Raw genomic sequence first — 23,890 nt, 5'->3', positions numbered from 1 at the left:
CTGTCAGATTTCTTCACTCGCCAGCTTTCACATCTCTGCAGAGTGACTGAGATACAACAGAGTGGATGATCTTGGCCTTGGTCTCCAGTGAAAATAGCTTGCACTTGATGAATAAAGGAACTATCTTCTAGTTCCTTCATTGCTGCTTTTCCAAATCTCAGGCTTCTTCAAATTTCTTGGCTTCAGTCGCCCTTTGAATCAAGTAATGAACCATGGTATGCAAAATCTTTCTCACTTTCAATGTCTTCATTGTTGACAGAAAAGCTCTGTAATTCTTCTGTAGTTGTGATTTCTGCTTTCTTTGTGTTCAGCTGCAATCCCACTTTTGCACTTTTTTTCTTTCACTTTCCTCAGGACTGGTTCAAAATTCATTGCTGCTTTCTGCCAGGAATAAAGTATCATCTGCATGTATTAAATTGATTTATCTTCCACAAATGTTCCTTTCTCCCTCTGATCCTAATCCAGCATTCCTTAGGATATGTTCTGTGCATGGATTGAACCAAGCAGGAGATAAAAATAGTACTCTTGTCTGAGTCCTTTGCCTATAGAAAAACATTCTTTCTCCACATTCTAAATGGAGAAACTGTCTGCATTTTAAGATAGCATGACAGAAATACAGAACAAGTTGGCCCTGCCTTCTAGAAAAGGTCTCTCACAGGCTTCATCTGCCAGAAACTCACAGTCAAGTGAGCTGGCATTTTGACATCCTCAGCTTTTAGTCCCCTCACTTCTACCTATTTATAAAGTCAAGCCACGCTGCAAGCTGCCAACTCATAAATCAGCGGCTAGGGCTAGACCTCCATAGAACCAATGTGCAAGAAGTAACCAAGAGAGATTTCTTTTAATATATCCTGAGAGCCCCAGCAACTAGGTTACTGCACCACCCGACTTGAGGACAAGTGAATTTTCCACTTCTCATGAAGGGATTTCTCCATCATGCTGGTGCAGCTTCACCTCTGGTGGCATCAGAAAGGGTTGATCAGCAGCTTTTCCACCATCTGACATCTCAGACAGAGCTCAGGTGCAGCTAATCCATTCAGAGACTTGGACTGAGGGAACAAGAGAGGAGAAAAGTTTGATGGTTTTATGAAGTAGCTAAACAGGCAGAAACTAGCAGAGGAGGCAGGAATCACTGACCTCTACCTGTTCACAGTGTTTTTTCTCCTTCAAATTAAAAAAAACAAACTTTCTTGCAGGAAAATTGTTACATCAGAAGTGTTACAATGATGGATGTCAGGTTGGATCAACAGCACTAGCATTAAACTGACCTGTAGGCCCCAAACAAAATCTGCTGACACAGGACTTCCAGATAACTAGCCAAGGTGCCTCCCTTTTATGGGCAGCTGCTTTACAGGTGAACATGCAGAGAGATAAAACTTTTCCTATCAATGCTTCTCTATATCACAAAAGGCTTTCACTTATAGATTATTGCCTCTTATGCAGCTACAGATTAGCTGCCTATGAATCTATGCACTAGAGTCAGGAATGCCTTCCATGCTACATATGCAAGATCAGCTCTAGAAGATGGCATGACTGGGCATTTGCCAAGAACCCAGGGTCCCTACCTTTAAACCCCCAGAAAAATGATTGCTATAATAGTTCCCCTCTCCCCTCCCCTCCCCCTCTCTCTAACCACTTACACTTTGCACAACCTTAAAAGAGCTTCAGTTTGCAGGTCCTCACTCTGCCAGTTTCGGATCCCCACATAGGATACCATGCCCAAGCCCCCTCCCATCCTAGAACCAGTACGGGACAAGTCCATTGATCATCATCAACCATAGGGACTAGTATTAGAAGCTAGGAAAAATCCAAGAAAATACATTTTCCAATGCAGCATTTTGGTGTAATTCTAGTTACTGCTTTTAAAAATACTGAATACAATGCCAATCAATTTGGCAGTTTCAAAGTTGTGCTATAGAAGGAAATATGTATGCATCACAGCTCTTTGGGCACGCCAAATTTAGCTTGTTAATTATTTTAACATATTTTTCTGTAAATTTTCAAATGATATAAAATTAATACATGCTATTGACTTGCCATATCTTGAAACATTTACAAGTATTCTGACAGAGATAATTAAGTTTAAACCGAATCTGTTACAAAGTGAAGGCACATTTAGAGAATAATCCTAAGCATGGTTAGACAGAAAAGGAACCTACAATTCCTTTAACATTGACATTTCCCCTCCAGTTCACATTTATATTCACATATTTTATGCTATCAGAAAAACTCTGATATACAGAGCATGTGAAATATACCTTTTAACTAATAAATAAAGCCCATATTTGTACTAAATATAAGCAAAATAAGCACATTCACTAAGATCCCAAAAAGATTAGGGGCTTCATGAAAAATTTCCAGCTTGTTTCTTCTCCTTTAGAACACCACACTAGTGTCAACACAAGGCACTACAGTAACTCAGCACAAGCTAGAAACTTGGCATTAAATTGTGAAAAAAAATGCATCTATACAAGTCTCATAACAATTGCTCCACTACACTGAATGCAGTCCACCTGCTAGCTACATATGCTGGCTGACCAGGGACAATTTTTGCTACCCCCTTTGTTTTGTAAAACCGAGGGCAGGGTATGCCATGAAAGCTGCATAGGTTGTTTTTGTTCTGGTGGTTCTGTAGGCCTGATTTATATAAATAACAAACAATCTGTACTGTCAGCGTTGTCAGCACAGCTGGTGGGAGTTGTTCCCCTTCGGCTTTAGTGAGAATGTGGCCCACCAGGCCTATCAAGAAGTGGTCAGTAGCTCAATAATTACAACACAAAATGTAATCAAGAAATGGAAACAAGAGGGGGTTGTTTCAGAAGGGTTTGGAATATGCTACACATGGTTTGGCTAACTCTTCTCCCAAAAATCAGAAAATGAACAAGCAAATACAAGGTTTGTGAAAGGTGTTTCTTAATTACTGGGAGGTACTAGGTTTATGGCAATGCTGATATGCCATTTCTTTTTGACATTCCCCTGTAATTTATTTTTCTGTTGTTAAAACATAATTGCAGATCGTATCTATTTTTTCATAAAATAAAAATTAAAAAGTTGTAATGAGTAATTCTGACAATACCACCACAAAATCACATGATCGGGACCTAAACCAAAGAGCCTGAAACCAAAACATAACTGAACTCAAGTGCTTCCTGGCTATACAGCAGTTTAAAAGGCCTTGGGCAGTATCCTACACTGCCATTGCACTAGTGTCAGCGACTGCGAGCTCAATGGGAAAGTAGAAGTGCTTGTGAGTTCAACTGGAAACGACCCCAAACAGCCACTTCTGCAAGAGGGCAGGTAAGCAAAGCTCCCTGCTTTGCAACCCCTGCTGAATTGTCCATTCCAGAAACGAGAGAGAGGATTTACAAGAGCTGAGCAGGGCTCTCAAGGGCAAAACGTTCTGGAGGATGTTCATTCACTGCATCATCAACAATTGGAGGCAATTCGATGGTAGAAGTTTCTTGATGTTGTTCTAGCAAGTGGTGCTCCCATTGCAGTACCGTTTGTTTTTGTTAGCCTGTGTCTAGAGCTGACAGTTTGCCAGCTTACCAGCATTCAATGCATATTTATTGTCAGACGTTTACAACTCTGTCAGCTTTTCAGAGCCCACAATTTTAGCAAATCATCAGAGAGCCAGTGTGGGGTAGTGGTTAAAAGTGCAGGACTGGGACTCAGGAAATCTGGGTTCTAGTCCCCGCTGAGCCACAGAGCCAACTGGGTGACTTTGGGTGAGTCACAGACTCTCAGTCCTACCTACCTTACAGGGTTGTTGTTGTGAGAAGATTGTGAGGAAGAGAATTATGTAAGTTCCTTGAAAGGAAAAAAGAAGATATATAAATTTAATAAATAAATAAGTCCACAATGCTAATGATTTTAGTCAGGGATCCAAGAACAGAAGAGGTCCAACCACAGTGCTCCTGTTCCTGCTTTGCACAGAGCACCAAAGAAGATAAGATGCAGCCTAAAACCATTCTCAGCTTGCATATCCCAACTCTTCAAGGTTAGAGAAGATGATCCTGGTCCTCCAAAATCTCAGATGCAGCCCTGGCAGAAAACTTTTGAACGTATGGCTATCCACTAAGAAGCCTTTTCTCATTACCCTTTGCATTTCCCTCCTTAGTAAAACATGATTTTTAACTTGGGGGGAGGGGAGTATAGAGACAAGGCCCTTTTGTATTCCATAGTCCCTGCATCCCTACTTAGAATTGTAACTACAATAATTATAATAATTGATGTATCTCACAGTATCCATGACTGGATACCATCTCCTCCTCTACCCATCAAACCTAGTTTTGTTATTTAACACCATAGCATTTAAACTAATGCCTGAATTTGTCCCACCCATATAGAAGAATTCAAATGAGTTTTTATTTTCTTACTTGATTCCCAATTCAAACTGAAGCTCCATGGATGGATGGATGGTGGGGGGTGGGGGCAAGGAGCTCAATTCTAAAACTGACTAAATTGCTCTATTTGCAGAATAATTGTGTGTAAAACTTGAAATCTTCCACCCAATGCATGGCAGAAAAATTCTCACCCATGGGAGGAGAAATTCTCAACTATTTCTCATAGGTAGGGCTCACCATTGGCAGGGGACAGCAAAGTGCCTTTAAGGGTTTGTTTGGTCTTGCCCTGCCACTAAAGGTGGCCATGGCATCATCTGCAGTGGCAGGCTGGTTTTGCAGCCACTAGAATGTCAGGGCAGAATTAGGTACGGCGCTAGAAAAGGTGTAGCTCTAGCACTGCCAAGATCATCCTATTTCCTGAAAGTTTCTGTTCCTCCATAGAAAAGGTTTCCATCGTTCTGCCTCATTCTCGGGGTGTTTTATCATTCATTCAAGAGCTGCCTTGGAGGTCACCTAATCACTACAAATGCAGCCCATGTGTTTTCCTTCTATTGCATATCATTCCGTTGCTCCCCAGCCTCCCAGGTTGCCTGCACCTCCTAATCTAGAAAAGGCCCTATAGGTGGCATGACTGAGTAATGTCTTTCCTTAGACTCACACTGAAATGTGGGAAGCCAAGGAGGGTACAGATTGCCAGAGAGATTGTATAATGAAAAAGTGCTTACTCACACACACTCCTCAGTCACCACTTAAGTAAAATGGAAGAACGCCAACCCCAAGCCACAAGACTTTCTCTGAATAGTTCTTTGCTACTGAGTCTCCTTCAAAAAAAACATTTTCTTTTCTATCAAGCGAAACCAGAACAGTCAGAAAAAAGTAGAACTTTTTGGCACAGTACAAATGTGCATTGCCACTCCCCTCTTGTTATCAAAAAGGGGATGGGGAGCACTTTTAACATAATTGAAGCTCTTTCTTCTTTCCCCCTTCAAGAAAGAGCCTCAATTTGTTGTTAACAGCAGCACTTCTAACATTTTCAGCTGTCTTTGTCAGATTATCCATCATTTTTCCTGGAATCCATAGAGAACATTGCTAGAAGCTATTACAGCTTAATACAATCTCAGAACAAATATATTCAGTCATTTGAAATTTTAAAAAATCGCTCTACCATTTTTACTTGTGTCTAGAATAACTAGTTATGCATTACAAAAAAGAAGCCCATATAATATAAATATGTCAGTGTATATGTAGAGATGAAACTACTGAAATATTACTGTAATTTATACAGACTAAATTATAAAGTATAAATAAGTTTATAAAGTAGAATATATCCCACTATCATATTTCTTTTCCCAAAGGCTAATAAACAGCCCCAAAGCTCTTATTCTGCCTTTTCCTGATTCTTATCTTTTACTTAGACCTTCAACCAGCGAGCTGCAAGATTCCACCTCCTTTCGTCTTTCACTTCAGTTCTATATCCCTTGCTCACTTTTCACAGCTGGCCATGGCAAGTTAAATCCTACAAAACTGTCACACCTGTATGGACTGCTTAAAGCAAAACACTAGTATATATTATTATTCATGAGATACCCACGGTGAACAAAGGAAAACAGTACAACTGACTTGTGAATGGGAAAAAATCACACATACAATTGGTTAGTTTCTGTCTTTTCCAAGACAGGTGCTCTTATGCCTTTTACAGTGAGTAGCAGAAATTCAAGGCGCACCAATTCCGGGTGGGGGGGGCAGTGATGGATCCAGCCATTCCGTTTCCCTGAAGCATACCTGTTAAAGATGCAACAGCCCTACCAGAAAAAAAGGAACTTGAACAGAATGGAGTCCTAGAATGTCCTTCTTCAGTGATGTTTTTATTGCTCCCCCTTTATTGCTACTGCTTGTTTAAGATTAGCCTTCTACTTAAAAAGGGAAAATTTTTCCTGGCAGGGAGATAGATCGTTAAAAAAAATACACATGATCCTAGACATGCTTCTTAAGTAATCAGTCCTGATGGTGTCATGGCCACTTCCTGTCAATGTATTTTGAATTTCAGCCATGCATCCATTGCATGTTTACTCGGAAGCAATTCCATGGAACTGAGCTCTGTTGAAGTCCATGTGACTTCTGAGTAAAATGCTTAGGATTGGGCTGTACAGTTTGTGTGCTGGACAGCTGTGTGGGTAATACACCATTCAAACCTGTACATAACTGTATGTTACTCAAGTCCCACTGTATTCAGTGATACTGTGAAGTATGCACAGCTTGGCTCACTGTGAACCTACCCATTTATTAAGATCTGTAGGAAAGGCCCTTTTAAGGGCATCACTAGTTTTAGAGGCCCATTTGCTGGATACATGTGAAAAGGCTTCTCCTGGTTGCCCCCAAACTGTGGGATGCTCACTCTCAAGGATGGCAATTTGACCCCACTCGCCTGACCTTTACGTAGGATGTCAAGACACATTTTTCCAATGCAGCCTTTTAAAATATGTACTTTCCCCTCTTTTTGCTGTTCTTGGTTTAAAAAGTTCAACTCTATCCTGATGGCTTTTTAACAGAACTAGGTAAGTCTCCAGGATATAAATGCAGTGTAGTAATATTTAAATAACGAGATTGTAGTCTTACAACATTGGTGAGTGGGCTGCACTGTGGCCACAATCCTGAAGATACTGCAGGCTATCAAGCCCATGTGTGTCTCCTAAGAAGTAGGACTCATTGAATTCAGTTGGGTTTACTCTTGGAAGGGAGTCAAGGCCAGTAATCTGCCGCTGGAGACAGAACAGCTAACCAGCCCTCCCACAGATAAAGTGTGCAACACCCTAGACTTGCTAAGGGTGCAGCCCTCTGGCCTTCTGCCATTTTCAGCGGAAGGGGAATAGGATTATTCAGGGCCCCAGCTCCAAGGCCCTGCATCCCTGGAGGTGGGAGTCTGACGGCCAAGCCCCCCACCCCACCTGCTCGCAGCCAGTGCAGAGAAATGTGCTGCTGCTTCTCCAGGGTAAAGATTGGGCCTTAAAGACAGAAAATGGGTGTACTGGGCAGAGGAAGCTGGGGCCAGCAGCTTACCTCAATTCCTGTCAGTACTCCAGCCTCCTTCCTTCCCCAGTGCTTTTAGACCAGCACCACTGTGCCTTGCTCCCTCACTGGGTACACAAAAGCCTCCAAGTTCTGAGTTTATGTGCATCTGACTCAAAGGATAGGAGTTGTGCCCCAAGTTATTTTGGCCGACGTTCAGATAAATGCACCAGGAGAACCTCTGCTTTGCATTCAGAAGGTCCCAGGTTTGATCCCCAGCATCTCCTGGAAGGACTGGGAAAATGCCTGCTGGGAACCCTGGAGTGCTGCTGCCAGTCAGTGTTGACAATGCTGGGCTAGGTGAACTAATGGACTGACTCCGCAAGGCAGCTTCATATGTTCCTGCACAGTGATCCATTTAAAGTAACATTTTGCTGACCTTCCATGATACTCAAGCCAGCTATCTGAGATAACCAGCTTCTTCTGCCGAATGGTAGCCTGGAGATAGGATTGTAGCCCAACACAGGTAAGGAACCAACTGTTCTCTCTGAGCAATTTGCAAGCTGTCTCTTTATTCTTCCTACATGAGTTTCTCAATGAGGAGACGTGGGAATTATCACAATCCCAGCAGCTGACACCAGATACCTATCCTAAGACACAGTAGAGTTGGTCAGGTGGTTATTCTCCCTAAAACAGGCCTTATTGTTTTGGAGCGGGGTGGACAACATCTGGCCCTCCAGATGTGTTGCCTTACAACTCCTATGAGCTCTAGCCAACATAGCCAATAGCAAATGATCATGGGAACTGTAGGCCAAAGCCACAAGCTGTCCACCCCTGCTCCAAAACAATAAAGCCTTGTGTTGCCTAAGCTACAGTGTTTCTGCCCAGCTTTTGATTTCAAGGAGAAGATAAACAAAAACCTCTCTTCTGTTTGCTGTACTCCTCAGAGTTAAGAACACTGAGGTTGGGGAAAAAATCTCCCAGACTTAATTTCAGATCTTAACTTTGTAACTGGGGAAGTCAAAATACCAAAACATTTAACTAAGTAGTATTAAACCTTAAACCTATCTGTTTGACCATTCACTTATTTATACTCATTAAATATATTCATTTCTGTACAGAGGAGAAGAAATAATAATACCATGCAAACACTGGGGGCCAGGGTGTTTCTAGACAGAGGTCCTAGTGCCAGCAATTAGATGGTATTGTGCAACTTTTCTGGATTTTCTTCCTTCATGCTTTTTCTGCCTGGAGAAAAAAGACAGAAGCAGAGGTGGGAAAATGTGGGGAGATATATGTCGAAGATAATCTCATGTGGACACACACACCCATGAACGAGATCAGATGCAATGGTGTGGTGGAAAATAGAAACATAGAAACAGAGTGAGTCAGAAGGGACCTCCTGGGCCATCTAGTCTGACCTCCTATTGCAGGCATTACAGTTCCCCAACCACAGCCCAAAGAGAAACCCACGTGCCAGTGGCCATGTTAATCCATCCCTCTACCTATATTTTTATATGACTTCTGGAAAACTGGTGGGCCTTAACTACACATTTGAGGTCTTGACCTGGTCACCCCAAATACTTGGCATTGCAGCATGGATAACTCACAATACATAGTTGCTGAGAAAATTCAAGTCCCTCTTGCTACTAGGAAGATCAAAACTAAATTCAGAGGGAACAGGAAAAGTTGAAGTAGCTGTCATATGACCGTGCTAATGTAAAAATCCCGGTACTTTGACCCTGTGAGCCCTGGCTCAACTATACAACTGGTGGGATGTAGGAGTGATAAAAGGCTAATCCGGAAACACCACAAAAGGCAATGAAATACAAGGAGTAGCAGCATACTTTTATGCTGAAACTAAAATTATACAATAGACTAATTTACAACATTAGTCATCATTTCTAGCAATGCTGTGCCTACAGTCCTGATGTGTAATACATTCCCAAACATAGTTAGTAAGTTCCATTGAGCTCAGTGAAGTCTGCCTTCCATGAAGTGTGGTTAGCCTCCATCTGAAATGAGCACACTATCAACTTTGCCAACCAAATGGAAGACTCCCTCTGAAATCCTTTGGTTAATATGAGTGGTGACTTCGAGGTTTACAGCACCAGTATGGATTTTCTTGCGCTGGGAGGGCTGCTGTAAGGTTTACAAAGGATGATGCGTGCAAATTACTGTAAGTGTTGGAAGGTGCTGTTTCAAAACACAAACCCTCCTGCTGGCTCAGATGAAGAGGGACTCTTTGTACCCATCATGACTCCTTTTAAACTTGTCCATGTAGGTGGTCATGGATGTTTACTACATCTTCTGATAGTTCCGCAGTTTAGCCATGCAGTGAGTGAAAAGTACTTCCTTTGATCTGACCTGGATCTCCCATCATTCCATTTCACTGGAGCAGATCTGATTCAAGTATTATGAAAGGAAGACTGATCTCACTCTGCCCACTTGTCCCACACCACACATAATTTTATAAACTTATGTTCCCCCTTATCTGTTTTCTTACCTAAACAGCCCCAAGTGTTGTAACCTTACATAAGACCATAAAAGGAGCCCTGTTGGATGAGAACAAAGGTCCCTTTAGTTACATTCTCTTGAATCAGTGGGAACCCAGCTGCCCAGAGGAGACCCACAAGCAAGACAACAGGGCAACAGCACCCGCCTGCTCCTGCCCACCAGCAACTCGTGCTCGCATACTGCCTCTGATACTTCAAGTGGCATATAGTCATCAGGACTAATAGCTATTAATAGCCTTATTCTCCATGCATTTCCTTGTAGGGGACTTTCTCCAGGCTCTTTAGTTGCCCTTTCCAGCACCACAATATCTTTTTTGAGATACAGGGGCCAGAACTATAAGCAATATTCCACGGGTGTAGCACCCAAAGTTTGTTGCTGTTATGGGCCTAAGGTTTTCCAGGACAATCTGTGGGTTGAAGTACCTCTGTGAAGATCGGTTTTAACCAGCCCAGTGCTTTCCAAAGCACTCCATTTGGAACTCCCATCATTTCCAGCCAGCACGACGCTAGGAAAGATGGGAATTGCGGTCCAGTGCATCTGGGAGGCACGTGGTTGGGGAAGCTGGCGCAGCGTGCCTGCGCATGGCAATTCTACCCCTAGTGGCAGCAGGAAGAAATGCGCCTCGCTTGCTCCTCCCCGCCCTCCCTCTGCTCGTTCTGCCACCGAAGGCTTGGAGGAAAAGGGCTGGCGGGCAGAGGAGGCAGGCAGGGAGGGAGGGGCGCGCTCGGTGGCCTTTCATTTTGCAGGCGCTGAAAAGGCAGACGGATCATTCCGTTTCAGAGCGGCGCTGGGAGGCTTTGGAGAGCCGCCGCTGCCGCCATGCCGGTAAGTGATCGTAAACCCCGCAATCCGAGGCGCGGATTGGGTCGCGGGGCCGTGAAATAGGCTGGTTGAGCAGCTGCGGGTGCTGCATCAGCCCCTCCACCGGCGTCCTATGGTTTCTGGCCAGCGGAAAGGAAGCTCGTTGCTTTCCTTGGAAGCTTCCTCTTTAACAGACTCCCAGGCCCAAGTTGAAACGTGTCGCTCATCCCTCTTCTACGACGCCCCCTTGGAACGGTTCTTATTTCGTGAAGAAAGTGGACGCATTCCGAAGTGTTCTGGATCCGGGGGGGGCGGCGGCGGGGGGATGCGGATCGGTGACTTGCCACGGGTTTCTGTCTGTGGCCTTGCTCAAGTTACTTAAAAATGGCTTGCAACTCGTCAGATCAGGATTCCTGCATCCTGAGGATGTGGATTGTTTTGACCACTTATCGCACGATTTTTGCAGCCGCTATTTGATTAAAAGCTACGACAGCTTAAATTGTCTGGCTGTGTGTGTGTGTGTGTGAGAGAGCGAGCGAGCGAGCGAGCGAGCCAGCCCTACTTGTATTCATCCCATGGTCAGGGTGGGGTAGCTGTGTTGTTACCTTATACCATTTTATGCCTTACTTGAAAACACTGGGTGGGTTGGTAACACAATTAATACAATCAGAGGGAAATCTCAAGTTGAGGCCTCAAGAAAATGAAGCAAATCAAGCTTGTTATTGGCTAAATCAGTGGATTTTACTCAGACTAATAGCCTTCAGAATAAAGCTTTGCATGGACCATATGAACATTTGACCTGAACGTCTTCCTCATCACTACCCAAAAAGTGGTTAGCTGTGATGCTTAGAATATGGTGTGACTTTCTGAGGTTTACTGCCCCTGCTTAATCGAAAAAGAAGAGACAGTCACTGGGTTGTAGTCTATCTTCACAGGAGCTCTTTGGGAATTGTTCCCTGTGAGTATGTTGCATCAGAACTGCTAATGTGTGTTGCTTTGTCGGTGAGTACCTTGAGTGGAGCCTGACAGTGGGACTGGCTTCCACTCAAGCATTTCTTTCCCATACATGGCCAACAATGTTGGTGATGATGTTTTTACACACAAGAAAAAGGTCCCTTCCAACATTTTGTTCTGTGATCTTCACAGGAGATCTTGAGCCTGGACCTGCTGCTTAGGACAAGTGGTCAGTGTGAATCGGCCCATAGATCAGCCTTTCTAGATCATCTAGTGAAGGTAGAAATCTGAAAGATGCCAGGAGTTTGGCCTCTCTATGGCATTGTAGCTCACACACATTTTTGTCTGTCCCTTATCCAAATTATGTTTGATTGTGTGACTTAAATTTCTGGACAATCTCCTGTTTCAGACCTCTGAATTGCACCTGTAGAGGTACCAGGAAAAACCGGTTAGTCACTCAAAGGCTGACTTCATTCCCACACCTCTTGTAGGCTTTGATAACAGTGCACAAAAAGCTGCAGAGACACATAAGTCGCTTGGGGCTGAGCTGTTTACAAAGGATGCTGAGTTTGCTAATCTTATCAACCTGGGACTGGTTCATACTTTGCACAGTGGGAGGATAAACTAGGGACTTCCCCAGACTTAGGACTTTTGGACTTCAACTCCAATCATCCCCAGCCAGCATGATCAAATGTCAGGAATTCAGGTAGTCCAGCTTTCCCTAGCCTGGTGTCTTCCAGATGCTTTGCAGCACTGCTCCCAAGATTGTTGATGCTTGGCTATGCTGGCTGGGGCTGATGGGAGTTGAAATCCAAACCATTAGGTTGCAGAAGCTGAGATAGAACATCTTTAACCTGTCTGCTAAGAGGATAGTAATAGTATTCATTAGCTAATTCACAGTATACAGAAATTACAAGCAGTATAAGAAAAATTAGGGCTGTAATCTAGAACTTCAGAAAAAGTGCGATTGCACATGGATTTTCATTACCTGTAACAATTTATACAGATTGTAGATTTTCCAACTTTTTGAGGTTTTATTGAACTTCTGGGAAGAATGGTCAGCATTCTATTTTTTTTAAAAAAATGAAAATAAAGGGGGATTATTACAACTACTACTGACATGGTATAGCAAGTCATCACAGGTTCCAGACTTGAGAGATGCTGTTCTGGATTCTGGTAAGAGGCATTCCCCAACCTGGTTATCTCCAGAAGTGTTGCACATCAGCCCCAGCAATGTGCATTATGGCTAGGGATCAAGGGAGTTGTGTTCTGACACATCTGGTGAGCACAAGGCTGAGGAAGGCTGCTTTATGCCTACCTGGATAATCAGATAACTACAAATTACCTTTGTAATTTGCCCTGCTCTCTAGTTATGAGCATTTCCTTTCTATAAAGAAAGAAATTGCCTTTGCATTTTGAGAAGATAAGCTCTTCCATCTAGTTACCAAGCACTGCTTGCATCTGGAAAACTCTGGGTGTTTTAATGTCTAAAACAGACATTATTGCCTGGGTGTTCTTGAGCACAAGTTCTGGATTGTATTTGCTTTACAGAGCAAAAGTAAAATCGCAATAATAGAAGCAGAATAAAGAGTCTGTTTAGTTGTACATGACCTGCAATATTGTTTAGGAGATATCATTTCCCAAATAGACCTTCTCCTGTCTACCTTGGTGATTTAAATCACCTTGATTTTAAACCAGTCCACCTTCAGTAATGGAATAAAAACATTGTTTTTAGCTGACAATATATTCTTTAGGCAGGTGTCTACAATTTGAGCTTGATATGGTAGCAAGTGATATTTGCATGCTTATGCCCTATAAGACTCAGATTTATGAATATTGCAATGAATATGAGTTTGTTTTGCAAAGATTTGAATGTGCTTTTGAACAACTGCTTAAAAATGTCTCGCTACTGTATTAACCTATTGACTTGCTTTTCCTGCACTATCACACAGTTGCTCAGTGAGGTTCATTTCAGCGGCCTCACTCAGTGTTTCTTCCAATGTTTTCAGAAACACGAGTTCTTTGTAGACATGACCTGCGAAGGATGCTCCGGTGCTGTTACCCGTGTTCTCAACAAGCTGGGAGGTGAGTGTGACATGGCAGACGCTAGCACTTGAACGCATGATGCTTCTCGGGTTTAGTGTTGCACTTAAAGGACTCCTGCTTGCCCTGGTTGCAAAGCAAGAGACCGTCTTGCTGGGTGGGTTGGACTCTTACTCATACATTGCAAGCCAAGCCCCGTATTAGCTTGAAGTACAGCTGTTATCCCACTGAAATATGTGTCTAGCCCTGCCCAACCTGATGTCATCCAGACGTGTCATATTGCAACTCCCAGCATCCTTAAGCAATATAAGAGATGCTAGGAGTTGTAGTCCAGCACATCTGGATGGCACCAAGTTGGCCATGGCCTGTGCTCCACAGTCATCTTCTGCAGTTGTCAATGTGTTTTATTAGAAACTTGATTTTTTAATTTCCAGTTGTATGTGGTGGTTATACTCATACTTGGATATCCAATTCATTCTATATACTTAAACTTGAAAGATATCATTTCTGGGACACACTTTAATTTCATTCCCTGCTGTAGCTAAGGTAGCAAGTGACTTCTCAAAAGCTGCTTTGTTCTTCATGCTAGTAGTTGGTCAGTAACTAATTATTGATTGTTGATAATAGAATGTTTAAGTTGCATCCCGTGACCCTTGGTGAGACAGTGTAGATTGATTGGCACATTTTCTCTTCTAGACCATAACAAATTGTCCAGTAAAGCTGATTCTGTTGTCTAGGCGTCATCCTACACTCATTTAATTGCTGGTGATTCTGTGTAACTCTAGTCTAGAGTTTAGTCTGCAGGAGGAGATCTGAATCCGTGGCTGTCTTTAATGTCCTACCAGGATTCAGCTCTTGTCCTGCTCTAAATGGGTGTTGGTGTCGGGATGGTAGTGGCGAGGCAGTGAAGGACATCCTCAGCAAGGGCCACTTCACACGCTAAGGATTTCCTACGCAGAAGTTCCATTCCTTTTGGGAATCATCGTGAAGCCGACGTTCTCACAACATTCACTGAAAACATCTACCAAGAAGCTGCATCCTGTGTTCTTGTGGAGAATATGTACATAATCTGTCCATGAAGAGGGGCTTGTGCACCTTTCTCCATCGATAGACATAGTCTCCAAAAAACCCTGGGGAATGTGCCATGCTTGGGCATTATGCACACTCTCTGAGAGGCTCTGAGGGCTGGGCATGTCTCGGTGGCCTTGTGCACATTCTCTGGGCAATACATACAGTCTCCAAGCAACACTGAAGCTCAATCTGGTCACGATGTTGTGCAGGCAGCAGTGCAGTGCCTGCCCTCAGGCCTGTCAATGTACCAAAATGAGATGACAGAATGGATGGTTGGAGTAGGCTATATTTTTCAGTGCTCTTCTGTGTGAAAACCAGAGCAGAAAAGTTGCACAGTTGGGAGCAGACTGGACTAAACTTTCTCCCCTGATGCACTAATTTTAACTTGCCTATGAAAAGGCAGGAGAAAATGGCAAAAGGGTACCCTCATTTTCTTATAAGCTGAGTCTCGCGGCTTAAACTTCAGCCACCCACTTTTCTTGTATTGTAGGTCAGGCCTTTCCTTCAAGACACTGAAATGTTTTAAACAAGTACAGGCATCTTCTGGCTCTCCCAGTGTTCGTGTTAGCTTACAGCTTCCATCATCACCATAGCCAGTGGTAAGGAATGATGGGAGCTGTAGGCTAGAACATTCAGAGTGCTTCAAGTTGCCCAACCTAGTAAAATTCAAGGAAAAGACAGAGGGTATGTTACCACAGGGAAATCAATCTGCCTGGGAACCACCATAGACTGGTCAAGGGTGGAAGGGCTCTTGCAAAACTGAACATAGCCAGACCTCTAAGGAAAGTGCTGAGAAGTTGGAAAAGGGACAGAATGGAGGTTTTTTAATGTCCCGTCACATCTTCAAAAATGTAACTTGCTTTTCTCTTAAGTCCTAAACAGCAGCTTATTGTACTGAAGAACAAATCTAATAAATTCTACAGCACAGTCATGATTTCTTTCACTTAGCAACCCAGATTGTCCAGGCTTGGATGCCATGCTAACAACCTTCAAATGGAGCATTTGCAGGTTCTTAATTAAAAGTGGAAGCAATGTCTGCACTGGAGGCCATGTGCTCACTCACTCCTGCTAGATTTCAGAAATGTGTGGGTTAATCCAAGATTGCCATGTGAACTGGCTCGAAAGGAGCATCTTGTTTCCTTAAAAACAAAAAGCATGCCCCCTTAGATTGGTATTAATAGTTAAAACACTGACTCTGCAGTTCATGCTTGGTTCAGACTTATGCTTAAGTATTCAGTGTGTGTGTTTGAAGTAGAATTCTGTTCCACAACACATACAGGGAAATACAGGCTTTGTTGTATGTGATTACTTCCTTTGGGAAAGAGCTACACCTGCAGCAAAAATAGACAACCTGATGTCATCTGGATTTCCAGACTATAGCTCCTCTAATCCCTGACTATTGTCTGTGTTGACTGGAGCGTATGAGAACTGAAGGACAAAAATTTCCTCTGGAGGATCTATTGATCTAGATTGAGCTTTGGAGTATTTCCAGATGGTTACACCACCACCCCACCCCACCTGCTAAGTTGGAAAAGTGTCTCCCTGGGCAGATGTCTCCAAGCTTTTCCTGGAGGCAGCACAAGCAGTGGCTTCCTTACAAAGGCTCCAAGACTTGGGAGTGTGACATGACAGGTGGAAAAAACCAAACCCTGATGGCAACCCTGATTCTACTATATATAGTAGAATATATAATGATTAAAAACAACAACATTAAAAAAAACAAGTATAGCTGAAGGTCGGCTGACATTGGATAAGAATCTTTCTTACACCAGATCAGAGCATTGGTTGGTTCATTAATATTGAACCAACGTTGGATGCCAGGAAGCATTTTGGATGCCAGGGAGCACTTCCTGACAGTTAGGATCCTGAGGGTATGGAATGGGCTTCCACGAGAGATCGTTGAGGCCCCATCGGTGCGGGTGTTCAAGGATAGGCTGGACGTCCACATGGTGGGCATGTTGTGAGCGGAGCCGGCTGGGGCCGGAGGTCAGACTAGATGGCCTGGGAGACCCCTTCTGGCTCGCTCTGTTTCTATGTTTCTATTGTTTGTCCAACCTGCTGCCTTCTAGATGTGCTGGACTGTGACTCCCATGGGCCTTCCGCAGCATCTGGAGGGCTGTCCTAAACTCATACAAGCCTGTGCTTAATGGGTGTGGTAGCATTTGTAGTCTAGCACAAGTGGAGGGCCCCAGGTTGGGGAAAGCTGGTCTGTATTGGACTGGTAGCAGCTCCCAGGTGCTTATCGGCATCTTTCCCAGTCCTTTGGCATGGAAAGCACAGTCCTGAGCAAAAGTCCTATCACACCCTAAGTAGTGTCTTCCTGAATCATATATCCTGTGTGTTGCTTTTCTGTTCAAACTAGCACTCAGTTGTGAGAAAGACTCATGGGACCTGTTGTGTTGTCCGCTTTTTGATCCATGTCGTATCGTTCCTTCAGGTGTTCAGTTTGAAATTGACCTACCCAACAAGAAAGTGAGTATTGAGTCAGAGCACAATGTCGACACTTTGTTGGATACGCTGAAGAAAACTGGGAAAGATGCCTCCTATCTTGGAGAGAAGTAACCATCTAGGAGGATTGGCTGGTAGGGCTCCTCTGCTGCAGGAAAGGTAAGATGCCAGAAATAGTATAAAACTATTTAAACAGTATAAAACTATATAAACCTAGGAGGAGACTGGTACCTCGTGAGAAATGAGCTGAAAATAACAGCTACACATAGTAATAAAATGACCAGGTTCAGACAGCATGATATCCTGCACTCAAGGGTTGAATATGGGCTGAGTGTGAGTTGTTGAACTTTGTATGGATGATGATGTTTTTTGAGCCTGGCTGAGCTAACAAACTATGGGTTATTATCTCAACTGGGTTCAGACAACACAACCCATGTTTCAACAGTGTTCCATGGTTCAATGACAGCCCAAGCTCAAGCCATATTTAACCCCTGTGTGTAGGTTATTGTGTGGCATGAATCCAGGCAATGGGAAGTCATCTTACCAATAATGTCCTCACATTCATATAATTGACTTAAATGAACTGAGGGCAGAGAAACTCAGAACCAGATGCCTTCAGATCATACTTTTTCTTCTGCTAATATTGACATGGCCAGACAGATCCTGGCAAGCAGGAGTGTTGAGCCTCAGACCTGTGGGGCACTGTGGCTCACAGAGGGTCCCCAGATGGCCCATTACCTTTCCTTACTCATCATCCATCACGGGTGATTTCCCAGCTTTTGCCATTTGTTCGTCTCACACAAAAAGAGGTTCGAATGTGTAGTTCTGCCCTCATATATTCTGCCTACAGAACTCACATTTTATACTAATTGAGGCCAGCTTGTATTTCAGCTACAAGATGAGGCTATACAGAGGCTGTGACTCTGATCCATCCACTTGTGGACAGATTGGCTGAGGCTGTGTGTGCCTAGCCTTTTAGAAAAAGTTGCAACCATGAAAAGGGCCAGCATTTCCAAAATGGAAGCTCCAACTTTGGCTGGCTTAATAAAGGTATTATACTAATGCAAATTAGGATTTTTTTTCTACCTTTGAGGAATTGTACATGCAATACCTATTTTTGCTAGCTACTAACACATCCCTGGGAATCTATATCTGACTGACCTGTATAAGCTCATAAGAGCCTGGATGGTGCCGTGGTTGGATGGCTGGACTGGGACCCAGGAGATCCACATTCTAGTCCTTGCTCGGTCATTAAGCTCTCAGGGTGTATGAGCCACAGAGTCTCAGTTTAACCTACCATATAGGGCTCTTGTGAGGTTAAAAGGGAAAGGAGGATTATGTAAACTGCCTTGAGTTTCTTGTGGAGGAAAAGGGCAGGATAGAAATATTATAATTAAGAGTAGGTTTTCACAGTAGTAGGGACTGCAGGCAGTACTGTTGAGGGGTTACTATCCACAGCTCAGTTTTTGGTCTCACTGTAGTCTCGAGCAAAGCTAGTTGTGCAGGCTTCAATATTAGTTAAGATGGGAAGGGGCACCAAGATAACCCCCCGCAACATTATAAGCTCTGAAGCAATAGAGGCATGTGGACTCCATGTGGGTGCTCTGTGGGGAGTGTCTAATGGAGAGTTTCCATGAGGAATAGCACACTGCTTTGCCCCCACTGTCACTTCTTCAGGTTGGGAAACAGCTCTTTAAAACAGTTTTAAATACTTTTAAAAAGTGAAAGTACCTGTCTGAACGTAACATGTATGGGTAGGGAGGAACAGCATAAGGCTGGCCATTCCTTTCAGGAGCGCCCCTTTATTTTCCAGTGTTTCTGTGGCCTAGGCCACAAAGCACTTGTGATCAGTTCTGCCACACAACTGATTTGTATGGAATTCCAAGAAAAGGGTACAGCTAGGGTTTGGGTTATAAATTAACAGGCTCCCTGCACTCCTGTCATGTTGTGAGGCTGTCTGGTGTATTTCTAGTGCCGTGCGTAGTGCTAAGGGGGATAGCACTTCTACTGAACTTTGGAAATTATTGTCTGCTTACTGCCAGTGTTTTGGCTGAGCTGCTGGGTGACCCATGGCATCGAGGTGGGCACTGCAAAGATTTCAGACTTCCTTAAAGGTATCACTGGTTCACATTAAAAGGCTTTCTTGGAGAATGGTGTCGGGCTGCACTGGTATGCTTGCTGGAAAATAGAAAGCAATTACTTGGTGTCCTTCCAAGAAAGCAGCCCTGATCATTTAAAAAAATATCCATGTGTTTGCTCTTTGCACTAAGAAATCAAGATCCTGCCCCAAAGTAACTCATTCAGCACCCAAAATCACCACCCTGAATTCTGTCAGTTCAGTCCAGATTTAGTTCATCCTTAGAACAGACCAATTAGAACTTGTTACTCACATTCACGTAAGTTATATTGATTCCAGTGGGACTGTTCTGAGGATTACAAAATCTGAATCCATTTGTGCAGATTATGAAATTGACTTTCTTTGCATAATCTGTGCTCTCTTCAACTGTTGCTAACCACTCTGGCAGTAGGTGAGAATTTGCTAAGTATTGTCTCCCATAGGAAATCTGCCACAGCCCTCCTATGCACCCCAGTGCCTGATATTTACTTGATCTTGGCCACTTAGCCAAGATCTTGGCTTCAGAAAACTACAAACTAAGCAGGTAGCAGAGACTCTTCAGATTGTGAACACTGTCTGCAGTTTCAGTGTTCAAGCAGAGCTGTGGGATGCACACGCCTCAGCTTCAGCTGTGGAATACTAATGGATAATGCAAACAAGCACCAGTGCAGAAAGGAGGCATTCAGCCTGAATTCTTTCTTGGTTTCCTGCAGTGATAGAAAGGAGAACAGGTTCTCCTTGATATTGGGAGCCAGATGTACATTTGGAAGCCATGGTTCTCTCTGTGCATGTGCAGATTTGGAAAGGAGAAGAGGAAGGATTTGAGGATTTGAATTAGAAATCAAAACCCCCAGTGTGTCTCCCCCCCCCCCACCTGTTTGGCACCTGTGTGCCGCTTAGAAGGATGGGGTCACTGTTTCAGACCAACCACGAGTGCTGGAGCCTAGGACAGTGCCTCCCCACTCCCTCACCGACCCTTTTATGGAGTACTTTTTTGCCACACATGGACTGTCTGCCCCTCATCCCATAGCAGAAATGACAGGTTGGTTAGGCCTGGAAATGGAGCTTAAGAAAGTTAACCCGTCTTGTGGTCAAAGCAGATCCTTCCCCACATCCTCCTCATATTTGTACATGTGGTCACCACCACCAGACCCCTCGTAGCTATGAATTGGATCATTCTTCAACTGTGCATCTCAAGCACCGTTCTCCTTTTGTGTCTCTGATGCTTTCTTTCCAGGTTTTTTTCCAGTTGAGCCAAAAGTGTGCCACAAAAGGTTTTGGAAGACAATAGCCACAGAAACATGTATCAAGATCCCGATTTTGGTTGTTATAAATATATTTATGCCACGCTTCAATGACAACTCCCAGGGAGTTTACATAAAAGAAAATACAAATACTTAAGTAAAAATGTTGCAAAAATAGAAGAATCAGCAGAGCTAAAATTCTGTCGAAGAGGCCTGAGAACATGGAAAGGTCTTTGCCTGGTGCTTAACCTGCCCACCCCACCAGCAAAGTCAGCACCAGGCAGGAAAGCATTCCTCAGTTATTATGTACTATTATTTATTTAATAAATAATTACAGACCGAGTAGCAGTGCCCACAGAGCAGTTTACAGTCATCACAGTCTGAAACAACAATAAATAACCAATACAACAACACAGCAAAAATATTTACAATGTGAAAGGATCAGCAATAAAGTTAATAATTGCAAATTCAATAGTAAGTGCCTGCTGGAAGAGGAAGGTCATAGCCTGGTGTCTAAAGGTATACAGTGAGATACCAGGTAGATCTCCACAGGAAGGGCACTGTATAGGCCAGCAGCAGGGGCTTTGCAGAAAAGGCTGCTTCCGTGGCAGCCACCCGTTCTCCCATTGTCGGAAGCAACACTCAAAGAAGAGCTTCCGAATGTGATCGTAACACTCCAGCAGGAGCATATGGTAGGAACAATTGGGGTGACACCGCTAAGAAGGTAGTTGCCAGGGTTCAGATGGCAGGGCACCCAGAAGAAGGCCTGAACTGGAGATTTTAATAAACAAGTAGGCATCAATGGCAAAAGATTGTTAGAGAACAACCCAGCTTCTGAGCTCAGGGGATTATAGGCATCTTATGCAGGGCCAAAGGCGCATTGAGGTGAAAAGTATCTCTACTGTTCTCCCGCTTTGCAGGCCAGCAAGAAAGCCAATTTCAAAGGGTATCTGAGAATCTGAAATGGCATCTGGAAATCCAAAGAATCCTGTGGACTTCTAGATACTGTCTAGGATCCTTGATTGATTGATTTGACTTGTATCGTACCTTTCTAACCATTCAAGGTAGCTTAAATCACCAATAAAACTGGTTAAAAGCAATAATTGCACAAGTACATTAAGCACAATTAATGACAGCAAATTGCCTCTCGTGCATTCTTTGATACCCTAAAGATCAAAACTAGCAATTTGAATAGGGCCTGGAAACAGATTTGGGGGGGGGGGGGCACAGCTGCTAGCATAACATCAGGGTGCGGCATCCAGATGCTCAGGTCCGCTTGATCATCTGGTATCTGCATTCTGAACTCACTGCAGTTTCCAAACTCTCTAAAGGCAGCTGCACATGGAATGTTTTGACTGTATCCTCAGCTGAGGGCTACCAGAGCATGGAGCAGAAGACTGGGCCCTGCCTAGGATCAGTTGCAGTTGGTGTTCTGGCCCAAAGCGCAGTCTGCCCCATCAAAAGAATCTGGGCCTCCTTTGACAGGGATGGTTCAAAGAGCATCTCCAAGCTGGGTAGTGTAGTGATTAGAGGCCAAGAAGACCCAGATTCAAAACCTTTTTCAATCAGGGAGCTCTCTGGGTGACCTCTGGTATTCTTGCATGCCATCAAGTCATCTCCAACTTCTGTAGACCCTTCCAAAATGCCCTGTCCTTCACAACTCTAGTCGGCTCTTGGAAATTCAAGACTCTGCCTTCCTTTATGGAAGTGATCCGTGTCATGGTTGATCTTCCTCTTCATGGACCTTTAGCTTTCTCTAGTCTAAGTGCCTTCTTTATTGAGTCTTGACTTCTCATGAGGTGTTTAAAGTCTGACAGTTTCAGTTTGTCATGTTTTATTCCAGGGAAAGTTCTCTAACTTTGCTCACAGGATATTATGAGGATAAAAAGAGAGGAAGAACCATATATAGAAACATAGAACATAGAAACAGAGCAAGTCCGAAGGGGCCGCCCGGGCCATCTAGTCTGACCCCTGGCTCCAGCCAGCTCCACTCATGACATGCCTGCCATGTGCATGTCCATGTATACCACCTTGAGCTCCTTGGAGAAAATGTGAGACATAACTGTGATACATAAAATGAGCACTACAGAAATAAATAATAAACCTTTTCCTTCAGGAAGATTTTGAAACTGACTTGTTACAGATTAAATACTGCTTCCTTGGGTAGAGAAGCCACCCACCCCCAGTACCTCTTATCTAAATGGAGCACATTACAGTTGCATGCTTTGAAAGAAATGGATGAGACCCTAAAAAAATAGACGTTGCTTAAAGAGGAAATTGCAGTGTTCAGAAAACAGTAGGAATAGATTTCAACCTACCCGGACATTCCATTACTGTCCTTATGGTTCGAACAAATTGTTAGTTCAATTGTCACAAGGAAATTCCATCCTGGAACTGCTGAATTACAACTTACTGAGAAAATCAGTTCTATTCATTTTGGCCTGAATAGCCACAATTGCTTTCTCTCCCACCAGGTACTAATTTACTCATCCATAGTAAGATGGTTGAATTCATATGAATTATTGCTGCTATAAAGGGTCATTGTTCTTATTTTGCACACATTTAAGTGCTAAATGAATTGTCCCATATTTTGCTCTGTGCGTTTCATCGCCATTAGCTACAACCTTTGTCTGCAGGGGCACCTAGACCTGCCGGTTGAGGATTACTCCTTGTGCATGAAGTAGATTCCAGTCCATGGATGCTTAGAGCATAATGCACTTGGTCATTTTAAAAGTGCCACAAGACTCTTTATTGCAATTGCTTAAGGCTGATCTCCCTTTGCACTTCCACCAGCAGATGGTAGTCTTGTCTAATTCTCTTTGCCCTTCCTTGATTTTTCAGCAAGGCTTAGCATGGCTTCAGTGAGAAGGTTTATGAGTCCATCAGTCCTCTTCCTGTGACTGCACTTGCCCTGCCAGATGTTGGAGAAGAAGGAATGGGTGGGAAGAAGACTGCTTTTGGCAGGGAAAGAACTAAGCAAAATCTTGACCTTGACAGATGTCCCAAGTTATCTCCCACAGATGTACTGCTTATGCATTCTTCTTTTTGGCCTTGTAATAAACAAAGGAGCTGCTTTAGTTTTCCTTTAAATGTGATGGTGTCAGTGTATTTTTTTAAAGCCTTTGCTCTAGTTTAGTTTTAAAACTAAATAACAACCTCGGCCTACTTGCTAATGTGGTAACACTCTAAAGGGATGTACTGAGCATTGCTGGGTTACACTGCTGGGTGCCAATACATAATATATTTTTCTTGTTTCCAAGTTACGGTGACACAGTGGATGTGTGGTGCAGAAAGCAGAGAATGAGGGAGAGCGGGGTTCAAATATCCAAACATCATTTGTTGAC

The 23,890-nt window shown here is 43.5% G+C and overlaps 1 protein-coding gene across 1 annotated transcript; it reads left to right on the top strand.

Annotated features, from left to right (window-relative positions):
* Window positions 1-10,542: 10,542 nt before the first annotated feature.
* ATOX1 (antioxidant 1 copper chaperone) lies at window positions 10,543-23,636 on the top strand. The gene is made up of 4 exons (XM_044454659.1): window positions 10,543-10,694; window positions 13,634-13,709; window positions 17,176-17,345; window positions 23,388-23,636. Exons 1-3 carry the CDS (start codon window positions 10,689-10,691, stop codon window positions 17,298-17,300), a joined length of 207 nt encoding a protein of 68 aa, XP_044310594.1. The 5' UTR covers window positions 10,543-10,688; the 3' UTR covers window positions 17,301-17,345; window positions 23,388-23,636.
* The last annotated feature ends 254 nt before the right edge of the window (window positions 23,637-23,890 follow it).

Source organism: Varanus komodoensis, unplaced genomic scaffold (genome assembly GCF_004798865.1).
Source record: "Varanus komodoensis strain SLA01 unplaced genomic scaffold, ASM479886v1 scaffold7_3, whole genome shotgun sequence".
Classification (NCBI taxonomy): Eukaryota; Metazoa; Chordata; class Lepidosauria; order Squamata; family Varanidae; genus Varanus; species Varanus komodoensis.
The sequence above is the reverse complement of the archived record's forward strand: the minus strand, read 5'-3'. Positions and strand labels throughout refer to the sequence as shown.

Bases quoted from the DNA above. Each gene is read 5' to 3' on its own strand.
- ATOX1 (XM_044454659.1), top strand. The intron at 13,710-17,175 runs GTGAGTGTGACA...TCGTTCCTTCAG, and splicing joins TGTTCTCAACAAGCTGGGAG to GTGTTCAGTTTGAAATTGAC.